This window comes from Nicotiana tabacum, chromosome 22 (assembly GCF_000715075.1).
Source record: "Nicotiana tabacum cultivar K326 chromosome 22, ASM71507v2, whole genome shotgun sequence".
Lineage (NCBI taxonomy): Eukaryota > Viridiplantae > Streptophyta > Magnoliopsida > Solanales > Solanaceae > Nicotiana > Nicotiana tabacum.
This window is the reverse complement of record NC_134101.1, coordinates 182,477,920-182,491,208: the sequence shown is the minus strand read 5'-3', so window position 1 is coordinate 182,491,208 and position 13,289 is coordinate 182,477,920. Positions and strand designations below refer to the sequence as shown.

General features: G+C 36.8%; 2 protein-coding genes across 10 annotated transcripts; both read left to right on the top strand.

Moving 5' to 3' along the window:
• The first annotated feature begins 526 nt into the window (after positions 1 to 526).
• Positions 527 to 1,324, top strand: LOC107816014 (uncharacterized). Its single transcript, XM_016641677.1, has 2 exons — positions 527 to 737; positions 849 to 1,324. Exons 1-2 carry the CDS (start codon positions 527 to 529, stop codon positions 1,322 to 1,324), a joined length of 687 nt encoding a protein of 228 aa, XP_016497163.1.
• A 2,301-nt stretch (positions 1,325 to 3,625) lies between these two features.
• Positions 3,626 to 12,419, top strand: LOC107816016 (small RNA degrading nuclease 1-like). Of its 9 annotated transcripts, none has more exons than XM_075244497.1 (10): positions 3,627 to 3,838; positions 5,092 to 5,191; positions 8,222 to 8,404; positions 8,497 to 8,611; positions 9,169 to 9,423; positions 9,676 to 9,776; positions 10,130 to 10,264; positions 10,351 to 10,458; positions 11,642 to 11,713; positions 12,180 to 12,419. In XM_075244497.1, the coding sequence occupies exons 5-9, from the start codon at positions 9,354 to 9,356 to the stop codon at positions 11,705 to 11,707; spliced, it is 480 nt and encodes a 159-aa protein (XP_075100598.1). In that variant the 5' UTR covers positions 3,627 to 3,838; positions 5,092 to 5,191; positions 8,222 to 8,404; positions 8,497 to 8,611; positions 9,169 to 9,353; the 3' UTR covers positions 11,708 to 11,713; positions 12,180 to 12,419. The 9 variants fall into 9 exon arrangements, with proteins under 9 accessions (XP_016497170.2, XP_075100598.1, XP_075100600.1 ...); XM_075244499.1 differs by having other exon boundaries at positions 5,092 to 7,904; XM_016641684.2 differs by lacking the exon at positions 11,642 to 11,713 and having other exon boundaries at positions 3,626 to 3,838.
• The last annotated feature ends 870 nt before the right edge of the window (positions 12,420 to 13,289 follow it).

Here is a 13,289-nt window from a genome sequence, read left to right as displayed (position 1 = left end):
TTCAATTCTTAGTTTGTAATCTTAGATTAAATTAGACCTAAAAACAACCCAAGTTTGTGGAAGTGCAATTTGAGATAATTCAAACTCATACACTATAATATATATCCCTTAGTCCCATTCATAGCTCTCTGTAGAAAATGGACCCCGACTCCTTGTTGGGTATTACTATTGCATCGACCATTTCATAACCTTAAATAAAGGTGTGACTTGGACGAGATCAACAACTAGCTGCTCTATTGTCTGAGAAGGTTCCAAAGACACTCCCTACTAACACTAAAAGAAATTCAAAAGAGATAACAAATGCAGTGTCTTTGAGGAGTGGGCCCGGGTTGGAGGATCCCATAGCAAAGCAAAATGATGAGCTGATTGAAAGACATGTGGAGATTATGGAAGAGCAGAAAAATGATAACATTCAAAAAGGTGCTAGCGTGGTAGATGATGGTTTGAAGAAGAAGGGGAAAACTAGATCTCAGACAAAGAAGAATATGATAATGCAACAAATAATGAGACTAAAGAGAGAAAATACATGCCAGCTCTACCGTTCCCTCAGAAGCAAAGAAGAGAGAAGTTGGAAAAACAATTCGAGCGCTTTCTAGAATTGCTCAAGCAGGTGCATGTAAATATACCTTTCATAGAGGTGCTCTCTCAGATGTCAGCTTATGCTAAATTCATGAAGGAGATATTGTCCAAGAAGCAAAAAGCGGAAGAGACATCAGTTGTCATGCTAACAGAGCATTGTAGTGCCATCTTGCAAAATAAGCTCTCTCACAAATGTGGAGATCCAAAGAGTTTTACTATACCTTGCTCTTTAGGAAGTACTAAATTTCAAAAATCTTTGTGCAATTCAGGTGCTTCTATTAATCTTATGTCGTTGTCAATTTTCAGGAAATTAGAGGGAGAGATTGGAGAAATCAGGTTGATACCTATATCCTTGCAGCTGGCGGATCAGATCACAATCATACCTAAAAGAATAGTGGAAGATGTGCTGGTTTGGGTAGACAAATTTCTGTTCCCTGTGGACTTCATTGTGGTGAACATGGAGGAAAATAGGGAGGTCCCTTTGATTTTAGGAAGACCATTCTTGGCTATAGGAAAAACAATTCTAGATATCCAAGAAAGGCAGCTCATGCTCAGAGTGGGGGATAAAAAGCTGATTTTCAAAATGAAAGGAGAAAGGAGAGCCCTGAAGGAGCAACTTGGAGAGAGTCAAGCGAATAAGCGTGGGGTGTACCCAAAGAAGGCAGAAAAGAAGCTTTCTACGCGGATGTGTACATCGGGTCGGGTGTGCAAAAGAGATGCCGACTTTGATTCAGATCCCGACTAGATGAATAGGGAAGTTTCCTTTACTTCTTACTTTTTATTTATGTATCATGGGGACATGACACAATTGAAAGTGTCGGTTAGGGAATGTATATATGTATATGTGTGTTTGTAGTCGTTTCTTTTGATTATTTTGAGATTTTTTCTTTGACTTTTCTCGACGATGAATTTCCTCGACTGTCTTCTTGACGGATTAAAGTTGAAAATAATATTTTGTTTTTCTTAGGTAGTGTAATAATTCCCCCGTAGTTTTTCTTTGTGCCACAATTTTTTTCCAAGGATTTTTGTTGAACAGGGTGTAGTTAGTTTTTTCTTTTAGTAGGAGTAGTGAAGTCTTGTGCTATGTATTAAAAAGGAGATGGCTTCTCCTGACTTTATTGTGCCTTGAGAGCAGTGAGTGCCTTAGAGTGATGCCTAGGCTCATTTCTTGACTCATAAATAAGTGCCTTAATTTGTGTGATTATAACTTTGCTTAACTGCTTTGACTAGAGAGTCAAGATAGATCCGATCCTAAGTGAGTTATGTGCCAATGTGTCTGAGGTTTGTGATAGTTTGGGCATGTCGATTGATGTCTAGAACTTGCCTCATGTGTTTAAAAACGAAATAGTATCCTTGTTTAGTCTAGGAAGTGATATATGTATTTCTTTGTTGAGCTACGCATATGCTTCTGCCCACCTAATGAATATGTATCTTAGTTAGCCTCGTTGAGCCTATAATCCTATTTCTTTGGCAACCACACTAAAAGCTTGACCCCTTTGTTTGAACTTTCTGTCTATTTGAACCTTTTACCTCTCTTGAGCACTTGATGTTGTTATGAGCTTGTAAAAGCTAAGTAAGGTATGGTCGGGTTTTGAGTGGAACTATAGAAAAAGGAGAAAGGTGCATTGTTTGAAAAATTATGAGAGCCACTTATAGAGAATTTGAAAAAAAAGAGTTTGATTGAGAAAAAAAGAGAAAAAAAATCAGAACTTATAAAACAAAACAAATGGATTACATGCTAGTGGTAGTTCTCATCTTGTTTGTGCTTAAAGATATTGGGAGCTTGATGCTATTATGAATGAAGGTTGGGATTTGGTTGAACATAAGTGTGGGGCTTGAATTGTTTATGTATATGTATTAAAGTGTTTAGGGAGGTGTAATCACTATATCCAAATGTATCCTACTCGTCCCGCATCCTACATTACAATCAAATAAAGTCCTACTTGATCTTTGACTGAATGAGCTTAATTAGTAGAGTATTACACTACAAGCAAGCCTATGGTACGTCTTCTGTGGCATATGAATTTTATTTCTGAGAGCGAGTTAAGTCTTTCTATCTTGAGTTCCTATTTGCTCTTGAATTATCGTGTGTAGAACTACGCTCTATTGTTTGTGTGAGGGCACATGATTTGCGAAGGTAAGATGAATTATTTGACTTCTGTGTTAGAGTAAGTGAGCATGTTGTTAAACTCTTGGTGCTTTTGAGTCGAGTCTTGAGGTTAGTATGTTATGATCGGGTGCTTAGTCTATTTTAAATATTCTTGGCATGATGCGTTAGGGAAGTTGTCTGTTAGGAAAGTCGTCTATATGTGAAGTGCAGTTTGATTTCTCAAGGAAGAGCAATGATCTAATGTGAGGTGTTGATGGTAGGCTAGAATCGCGTGTTTTAGTCCTAGTTTGCACTCTAATTACTGCATTTTACTTGTGTTTGAGCGTAAATGTTAGTGTATTGCACTTATTATGTATTTTATGCCTTGCAGAAAGTGATTTCGTGTTAAAAAGATATTCGAGAGCTAAATTGAACAAGTTGGAGCTTTAAAGTCTGAGTAAAAGCCCAAAAGATTAAACTGGGATCGCGTTCGGGGGGGGGGGGGGGTCGGGAGCCAAGTCTAGATGTCAAAATGCGAAACAAGCGAAACACTCTAGAAAACCTTCACTGCTGCGCCGCATAGGGCGGCGCGACAGTGTATTTCTGCTGCTGCCCATCAGAACATTCTCTCTAAATTTCTCCATTTGTGCCTCGCATGGGGCAGCTCATGGCGCGGCGCACACTACAAGAACTTTGATTTTTAACGACATTTCTTAACGAAGGAACATAAATCCGGTCGTTATAAGCATATTTATAGCAACCAATTTTTTTTCCAGTCGTTAAAACTAATTTTTAGCTCAATATTAACGAGGGAATAATATTCGGCCGTGAAATATAACACAACCAGTCATTATATAATTATTAATTAAGAAAAGGCGCTAACTTTTCCCCTCATTTTTCCCACATCTCCGCCAAGTCTCCCCCCCCCCCCCCCCAGAAAAAGGAAAAAGCCCTAAGACGTCGACAATTCTCTATACAGTTCGTATAAACCTAAAAAGCCTAAAACGTCGACTTCTCTAATAGTTCCATCATAAACCTCAGTTTTGAACGAATTAGCGGACAAATAATTAGAGAAATTGCTCTACTCCTAAAATTCAGCAATTAGCGAATGAAGCTGCTCGTCACCTCCATTGACAACAACTGCTTAACTTCGAGTTTCTTCTCATCAAGGTAAGGTTCAAAATTTTACCCTTTTCTATGTGAACTGAGTGATAATTTCGCTAGAAAAGGCATCTGAACTAGGAGCAGGGATGAGAGAGGCCAGAGCATAGATTGTGATTTGACTCCCCATCTGTTAAGCGATATCTGTTTTTAACGAGCAACTACTATATCTCCTGCCACGATTAAATCATCTTCTCTAACAGTGTATTCTGAATGTCAATTTCGTGTTATCAGTTTCACTGAATGCCAAGTATAACTGTCGAAATATCGGTCCTCCTAAAATTAAAGTTGATAATTTTTAGCGGTTGCGATTACACTTGTATGTATATGGATGTTGGTGTTCCCTTTGGTGAAAGAATGACACAAAATACAGAAATTATTTTTATTTATATATTTATTGGACAATAAGATAAATCAATGTGTTAAACCAAAATGGACGGGAAAAGGGGAGAAATGTTGTGTTTCAACTAGAAGTAATCTTGAGAAGAGGGTGGATGCACTGTCCTCTTTTGGTCCTTTCCTCCATTATAACTTATCTAATTATACAGCAACCTTAAGGAATCCTCATAAGCTTATTATATAACAACTATGATGGAAATGACACTAGTAGAAAACTTTGTGATGAGTGACCAAAGAAGCATCGATGCACTGATTTTAGCTACTATGCATTGTACCAAAATGTCATACTCATTCGGGATTGATTTAGAAGGGGTGAGGAGGTATATGAGAAGACAAAAAAGGAGAAAAGATTAGGAGAATGCGTAAAGCTGAATGTCGTATGATGGAGTCTTTTTTAGGCATATTTTACAATGTGTATATTACATTTATCCAATGTGAGACACTAGTATGTGCACTGTTACTTCTGTACATATTTAACTCGGTCTAAGTCTAGCTATCTTCCCCCTCAAGGGGTGTGTGTGTATATGTCGTATATACCAAAGTTTGTTTCAACCTACATATATAGTTCATAGATTAGCAAGGAACTTAGTACGTACGCAAGTTAGTCCTCTGACTTTGCTGACTTGGTGATTGTGTCTCTATGATAAAACGACTGTCACTTCTATATGCTTGGTTCTCTTGAAAAATACTGGATTAGATGCAATACGAATTGCAGTTTGATTATTGTACATAGTTGTCTGATTAATCTGCACAAACTTCAATTCTCGGAATAGGTATTTCATCCATATGAGTTCATCAGGTTAATCGTACTGGCCCTATATTTGCTTTGACTTGCAACCACATATTGTATTATGCTCTTTCAGGATGGATGGGCTAGGGAGTAAATACACACAACTTGCAAAGCTAGTGTTTGATTAGCCTTCATCACCATCTTTAAGATCAATAGATTGAATCATTTAACAGGTTAGTAGATTGAAAATCCTATTTTACTCTGTAATGTATGAGATCGATTTACCACTGTCCAATCTCGTCCTTTGAGTTGTTGCATAGCTGGAGAAACTGATTCTATGGTGTCTGTCGCCTGCTTCTCACACTTATCATCTCTAAACCCATCAGTAACATCTAAGTATCAAGCTACTGTTATAGGAGTTTGTCCAGATTTGCCTGGAGTGTGAAGCACCTAAACAGATGTTTTATCCACATAAATCTGCGCTCGTTCAAAATTTGATAGCTGCACGGTTTCATTAAGTTTTTCCTTACCCCAGTTGCTTCATTATCTCAACAAACTTGAGTACATCCTCGATCTGAAACACGATCAACAATAGGGTCTTTTAGAAATCTGCTTTTCCCCCTCGCAAACCTGAGACACCCTATTCACAGTTGTAGCTTTAGAACATACTGGTTTTTCGAATAATTCAACAGGCACAACAGCTGGTTGATCATATACATGCACCAACTGTTGATATGGGCAACAGAGGGCCATCACCAATGGTTCCTTCACTAATTGTTGGGTTTCTTAGTCTGCTCATTTTATGTCCAACAATTTCTAGCATAGGTGGAGGTGCCACCATTGTTCTTCTAACCTTGTTATTTCCTATCTCCTTGACACTTGTTGTATACTTGCTATCAATATTTATTCCTATACAAAGTATATCATCTGCTACCTATTGGGAAGGCAGTATTGGTTCTGTTATATATGGTGGTGAAGGTTTGTTTGGGGCAGGGACCATGCTCCTAGTTATTCTCTTCTTCTTTTTGGACAATCTGATGGGATAAGTTCTCTTTTTGCTTTTAATTTTTTATAGGCCAAATACATAAGCAAGCCCTTAAACTTGGCTCTAATTTCCATTTAGACACTTTAACTAGGGTCTGTACCTATTTAGCACTCCAATCCTAACAAAATTGTGCCAATTAAATACAATAGGCTGACATGGCAAAAGGAGTGCATTTCACATCTCTTGCGCGCGTGAATTGATCCAAAAACATATCTTTATTTTCCTAAATATCACTTTTTAAAACCATATCACCATCACTAAGCCACCTCAACCATCACCGGAAAAAACACACATCACCTCATCTGCGCCATTGCAGACAACTACTGCCAGCTAGCAAAGTAACATTCAACTTGTTTGGTTTAGTTCTAACAACCTTTCCGCAAATTGAAGACCCCTCATTTCATCGTCAGCGATGAACCTTTATCCATTCACCACCATCTTTAACCAGCTTTTTCACCGGCAGACCACTCAACCCCAAAACGACAAATTCAACCAGCTTTTTACACCGGCGTCCAAGTCAACTCTGTCAAGTGGAACCACACCAGTTATTTCTCATCCTATGAAATATTTATTCTTTACATTAATTTCAAGTATTTACAGTAGTTTTAGAGGCCTTACAGTGAATTCGTAATTCCTCGTCGTGGTATTTACAGATATTATTTAGTATTACTATCATCATCTCACAACCAATAAAATTTCTTTTTTAAATACTGAAGATTAAAAAACACCATCCATCAACGGCGCCCACTTTATTCTCCATTCTTGGCTATCCAAACACTCCAGAATAGCGGCCCTTATACTCTCTATATTGTGACATCGGGATTATTGAATTAAATACAACAAGAATTTAACGATTCCATTACCGCACATGACCTTAATTTTGTACCAAATGGAGATCGAAGATAAGTACCAGGTGATGAATAGTGATTAGGTGAAGAAAAGGGTTCTGTGATGTGAAATAAATTTTAGAAGACAAAAAGAAAGTAGGTAAAGCTGTAGGTTTTGGACAGAGATTTAGAAGAAAACAGGGGAAAGATGAAATGAAGAAGAGGAGGCAAGAAGAAAAAGCAAATGCAGAAGAGTAAAAGGAAAGTAACGAAGAAGATAGATGAACGGCGGGGAAGGGTATCCAATGTGGAGAGAGCTTTGTTTTTAACTTCCACGTGGCTATCATTTATTTGTCTGATTTGCCACATCCGAAGCAATTGTTGTCACGCGCCTAGCTTATTTTATACATATTGTCTGAGGTGCTTAATAGGCACAATTTTGTTAGGGTTGGAGGGTTCAATAGGTACATGTCTTAGTTAGAGTGTCTAAATGGAAATTAGAGTCAAGTTTAAGGCCCTGCATAAGTATTTGGCCTTTTTATAATTAGTAAGATGATAAAATTATCACTTTTGTTAGAGATGGAATAAACAGAGCGTATAGCAGATTCTTTAGACAAACAGAGAAAAATGTACACTCGTGACACTTCCTTAATGTTTTGGAATCTCAGTAAGAAATTCCAAAACCTTTGTACCATCTGTTGCCTTAGGATCCTTCAAAGCAGTAATAGTTTCAGGAGATGATTGAGCTCGATTCCCATTAGGAGTTGGAGCATCAAGTACCTGCCCGACTCTTTTCTCCTTCCGATCTGTTGAGAGTTGCATCTTAGATTGTTCAAGTTCCTTAGTGATCAATTGTCCAGCTGCATTAGCGTATTGCTCAGTATCTATAATTATAGCAGTCCTTTCGATCAACCACATGTGCTTTTGCATTCTTCAAAACCTGAGAACCCCTTAGAGCTGGGGCAAGGACTTCACCTGCTAAATATTTGGGGGCTAGGGCAAGGACTTCAGCTGCTAAACCTTAGAGCCGCCCTAGCAATGGATTTGAAGATTGCCTCATCAGCGAAGAAAGAGGTGAATCTCAGAGCCGCGTAAAGTTGCAATTTTGTTGATTATACAGTTTACAAAATTAACTTGTTTAATACTTGCCCTCGTTTAAATTAGTTTTTATGTACCCACTTTTGTAGGAGTTAAGTACAATTAGCTGGTTAAACGATTTATAAATATGTTCATATTTCTGAGCTAGTTTTACATTTTTTTTTTTAGAGCTAGACAGTAATTTGGCTTTCCAATAGTGCAAATTCAAAATTTATGTACAATAGATAATTTCTAACAATTATCTTCCGGAGGAACGATGATATGTAATTTCTCATGTTTAATTGTTATAAAAGGTTCTAGTCGAAATTGTCAAGTTAGCTCAAAAGCGACAGATGAAAGGAAGTAGCGGAGGGTGGAAAGATTTTTTGAGATCATATGACTAGAAGTTAGGGGTTAGCTTGAGTGACCCGTCCAAGAGGTCCGTTGATGATCTGCTTGCGTTTTTGAAGACGTTTAGTCAAGAGTATGACATAAAGGTGGTTAATATCGATTACCTCTTGGTTTCATTCAGTTAATTAGCGTAAAATAATGCTGCTACAACTAATGCCATAATGTCCCTTTTGTGCAGCTTTTTAAAAAGGTGTTTCAATGTTATTCCAATCGAGATGCTGTAGAGAAGCTTCAGAAAAAGTCCCCGGATAGTGAATCCGCGAAACATGTGAAGAGTATATTTTGGCTTTCTGGTATTATTACGAATCATAAATGCGACATTAGTGTGGTTTTGTTGTAAGATAGTTGGGAAAAATCTACTTAAGTGGGTTGAGAGTAGCTAATTCATCTCCAGTCGCTGCTAATAGGTCTTATAACTTGTTCTGTTAGAATTTAACTGCGGCTATAACTTGTTCTGTTAGAATTTTACTGCGGCTATAACTTGTTAATATATAGTTGATATTTGAGAGTGACAACCTGGTGATCCGTGGTTTGAATACCAGCTACAACACATGCTATGATGAGTGATTTTCTCTAACCTTGGTGGGCGGAGTTACCATTGCCAACATATGCTTGTGGGCAAGACATGCTGCTCGGTGGATTATAGTCAAGTTGCTCGCAAGCTAGCAGGGCATGGTGATAGAAAAAATGAAAAATAAAAATAAAAATTGGAATTAGTATTCAGAATTATTGATAGCAAAATAGTTGCATGCTCTCCAATTTTGATACCCCCCCCCCCCCCCCCACACACACACACACTTTTTTTCCCAACAACTTTTGTGCTTAATAAATTGATATTGTGGCAATGCAGGGACTGATTCATTTAACTTTTGAGCACCCTCAATATCCGATAGATTACTCATTCCATCACACGAGGAGGTTAGACTCAATGAATTTGTGAATCCAAACAAACCAATTGCAGATTACAGAACTGAGATTACTGGAATAACCACTGGAGATTTAGATGGAGTTTCTTGTTCATTGGCCGATGTACAAATGTCCATGAAGAAGCTATTATCACATGGAACCATATTGATTGGCCACAGTTTACACAATGACCTTCGAGGTAAGCTACATATTGCATCATAAGTGATGGTCTTTAATTAACATTCAAATCTTTGGTGCACATCTACTGGTAAATGGAAATGACACGGCTTCTATGATCACGTGTCTCTTTTTAATATCTCTAGGCTTTAATGTTATTTTTACTCCCTTTTCTCTTTTCTTTCCCTGTCCTTAGAGTATTATGCCGTGCTTTTCCTCAGTTATGCCCTTCGTTTTTTTTTTTGATAAAGCTCTGTTATGTTGTTCTTAATAGCTTTGAAGATAGATCATGCAAGAGTGATTGACACTTCTTATGTCTTCAAATATCGAGATCAGCCTTCTAATAGAAGACCTTCTTTATGTAATTTGTGTAAGGTAACCTGTGCTTTTTTAATCTTAGTATTTCTTTCCCATGCTACGATATATCCACGCTGTTGAATTGTTGGCCATATCAACCCTTACTTTGGATTTCTATTTTATTTGGGAATTTTTAAGTGCAGGCATTTTTTCAAATGCTTTTATCTGAACACTCCAAATAACTCTATTCGTTTTGTGTTTAGTAAAATAGTTGTGCTGCTTTTTTTTAGCAGTCTTTATGGTTTGTCTCCCTATTCTTCTTTTTCCAACTGTGGTTCCTTTTATAAACTGAAGATTAACAATTATTTAACTATTTATCACAAGCTCTGCTTGGTGAATGCTATTGCTTACTTACAATAGTTTCCAAATAGTCTGTGTTAGGTTTTGAACTTCGAAAGAAGGACTCTCTACATAATTGTCTGGATGATGCATGTACTGCGATGAAACTTGTTCTTGCCAAGATTGAATGTGGAGTTGATTGTATCATACCGTTAGTTCGTGAGGAGGTAATATCATAAAGCCTTTTATTTTAAATTTCATTTTCTTTCTTGTGTCCTGATTATAAGATGGTCATCTACTCCTTTGAATTTAGGTGCAAGAGCCCAAGGTGGCAAAGCTGCTTGTCCACAGAATACCAGTGGTTGTTCATAGCGAAGAGTTACACAAAGTTATTCCTGGAGACATTACCATAGAAGTTAAGGTTAGGAGAATCTCATGCTTTTTTCTCTCTCATGTCATATAAATAATAAATGACATCTTTATGCAGTTTGCACTACTTTATGCTGATTAGTTTATAAAAGCACATGTCGACGTTCAGTCGTTGAAGAATCACATTGTTGTTTGTTTGCGTTTTTTTAATGGTCTATGCTATAGTCATTCCTCATATTACATGGATCCTTCAATTGCCTTAATGTACTCGTGTCAAACTGGTGTGACATTGGGCATAGGTGCTTTGCTAATTCTTCAAAAAAAACACTAATATTTGCCAGAAGCTACACGTGCCATGCCAATCGAGGGTCTATCGGAAACAGCTAGTACACACTACCCTCCCCAGACCCCACTTGTGGGATTATACTGGATCATCGTTGTTGTAAAACTTGAGAACCCCTAACTACAGTAGCGTCAACAGGACCTATAGCAACACTGGAACCAGCTGTTATAGGTAGTAGCTTACAAACATCAGATCCTTTAGCTACAACATTTGATTCTTGCCCCTCATTAGCCACAATAGAAGCTTTAAAACCTGTTGCATCCCTGCGACTGCCACCTCCCCATTACCATCCAACTTATGATTAGTTTGTAACGCTGAGTTCACAGCCTTGTAAAGCCTCACCAAGGCTATAGTAGCACGAACATCACTTGTAGGTTTAGATTGACCATTCACCACCTTTGAAACATCACCTACAGGATTAATTGGACCACTATTAGCTAGTTCTTTTCCAGTTTTTGTGACCTGCTGCTGCCCAGATGCATTCTTAGCAACAACTGCTGTATTTTGCATCTTATTAACATTAAATCCTTGATGAACTACAATGGACTTGTTCCCATTATTATTAGCATCATACAAACATGTTCCCTCAACCACCTGCTACCGTTATTTATCATCCAACAATTGCCTCAGATCACCTTGAAACTTCTCCACCAAAATTTGATCTTCACAATTCTCGTCTGCCCTATACCTTACACTGTCTCAAGTCCTTGACAAAATCAAATGACATGTATTGTAACCATGCCCTTGACACCTACAACAAGTACAATATAACGGCAATTGTCATCACAAGGACATTGGATCACATTTAGTGATATTTTTGCCAAAAAAAAGTATTTATCCTTAATATAAATACTTAAGGAGACTCCTTACCAAAAAAGAATTATTTTTGCAGACTAAGGATCGTTGGATCACATTCAGTACATTCAGTGATATTCCTATGTTGATGTCATATCCTTGATATAATGTAAGGCCTTTAATTGTTTTGTTTTATCCAATTTAAACTCTAATCCCATTGAATTGAATTCTTGACATAAATATAGCATTACGTAGTACTAGTATTTGTTTGTGAGTGAGGTTTTAAATTTTGATTCCAACAAGGAAATGGGATTGATGTCTAAGAGTCGTTATTTCTTTAAACCCCCACTTGTTATCTCGATCATCGAATTGAAGTCTTGCATTGTGAGTCATCCTTTCCCTTTCTTCTTTTTCTGAAAATTTTCAGCTTTAGACTACATTTTCAGAAGTTAAACAATATGCCTATAGGACCAACATAGAAAAAGATTTTGTAGTCATTCGAATAGGCTTGTTCATCAATTTCAACATGTACTTTTTCACTTCAAAATTTTCATCTTTATATTGTACTTTAGTATGATCTTCTTTGGTTGTTTATTCTTTATTACTAAAGTAACATAAATTTATTATTTTAACAGATTAAAAATTTGAAGTCCAAAGAACTTATCCTTGAAGAAAGTGTAGAGCAAGTTGAAGTATAAGAGGTTTTTGGTTTGTGAGGGATGATTAAAGACATTGTCTTATGTACATATATATGCTGCAATTTTACTTTCTCTTTTTAGGAATTGTTAAAAATGATGTCTTACAATTTGGATTGGTTTCTGGTAAATATGATACTTTACTTCATTATACTAACAAGATATCAAGTATTTGGTTTATTTTCTAATGTTGTTGAGCGTGTATGAAAGCATATAAAGAATTATTACTATTCATGTAATTCAAATTTTAGTAATTATATTTATTACATTTTTATATTAGCGAAGAAAAATGTGATCAATAAAACTCTTTAACGACATGTTTCTCAAACAGATAAATGACCATTAACGAAGGGAATTTCGGCTGTTAAAAGCAATTATACAATCAACGAAGGGAATATTGGTCGCTAAAATCACTTGAATTAACTTAATTAGTTGTTGTGATTAGAGTTTTTTAACGACCGAATAACTTTTTAACGAGGGAAAAATTCTGTCGCTAAAAGCATGTATAACGACCGAAAATTATGTTGTCGCTAAAGAACCTTTAACGATCGGATTGTAAAACCGGTCGTTAACTTTTAACGGTCGGTGTCGACCGAAATTTTTTCGGTCGTTATCAACTTATAACGACCGAAATTGGACTTTTAACGACCAAATTTCCCCTCGCTAAAGGCCTATTTTCTTGTAGTGGCGCCTGTGCAATTTTCTCAGAATATTTGTCCTGTTTCGACTTGGAAAAGGTAATTTTACCTGGGCCCACTCCTACCGGGTATAAATACACCAAAAAACATTTTTGAATGGACTTTTGATCTTTGAAGATTTGGGAGAGCATTAGAGGCTACAAGACACATGATTCCATCATCTTTCCATCAATTCAATAGGAGAGTTTGGATTGTAACGTTAGATTGATGCTTTCTTATTCTTCAATTATAACTATGATGACTTCCTCCATGATTATGGAGTAATTTTCCTTAGGGTTTGAGGAATATGGTATTTTGATAAATATTTGTAAATTTTAACTTTAGTTCATGCTTAAATTTGTTTATGGAGTTT

Excerpts from the sequence above, each read along its gene's own strand:
- LOC107816014 (XM_016641677.1), top strand. The coding sequence starts at position 527 with ATGCCAGCTCTACCGTTCCCTCAGAAGCAAAGAAGAGAGAAGTTGGAA. Across the intron at positions 738-848 it reads TGTCATGCTAACAGAGCATT|GTGCTTCTATTAATCTTATG; the intron begins GTAGTGCCATCT and ends TGTGCAATTCAG.
- LOC107816016 (XM_016641682.2), top strand. The coding sequence starts at position 9,354 with ATGTCCATGAAGAAGCTATTATCACATGGAACCATATTGATTGGCCAC. Across the intron at positions 9,424-9,675 it reads TTTACACAATGACCTTCGAG|CTTTGAAGATAGATCATGCA; the intron begins GTAAGCTACATA and ends TGTTCTTAATAG. Across the intron at positions 9,777-10,129 it reads CTTTATGTAATTTGTGTAAG|TCTGTGTTAGGTTTTGAACT; the intron begins GTAACCTGTGCT and ends GTTTCCAAATAG.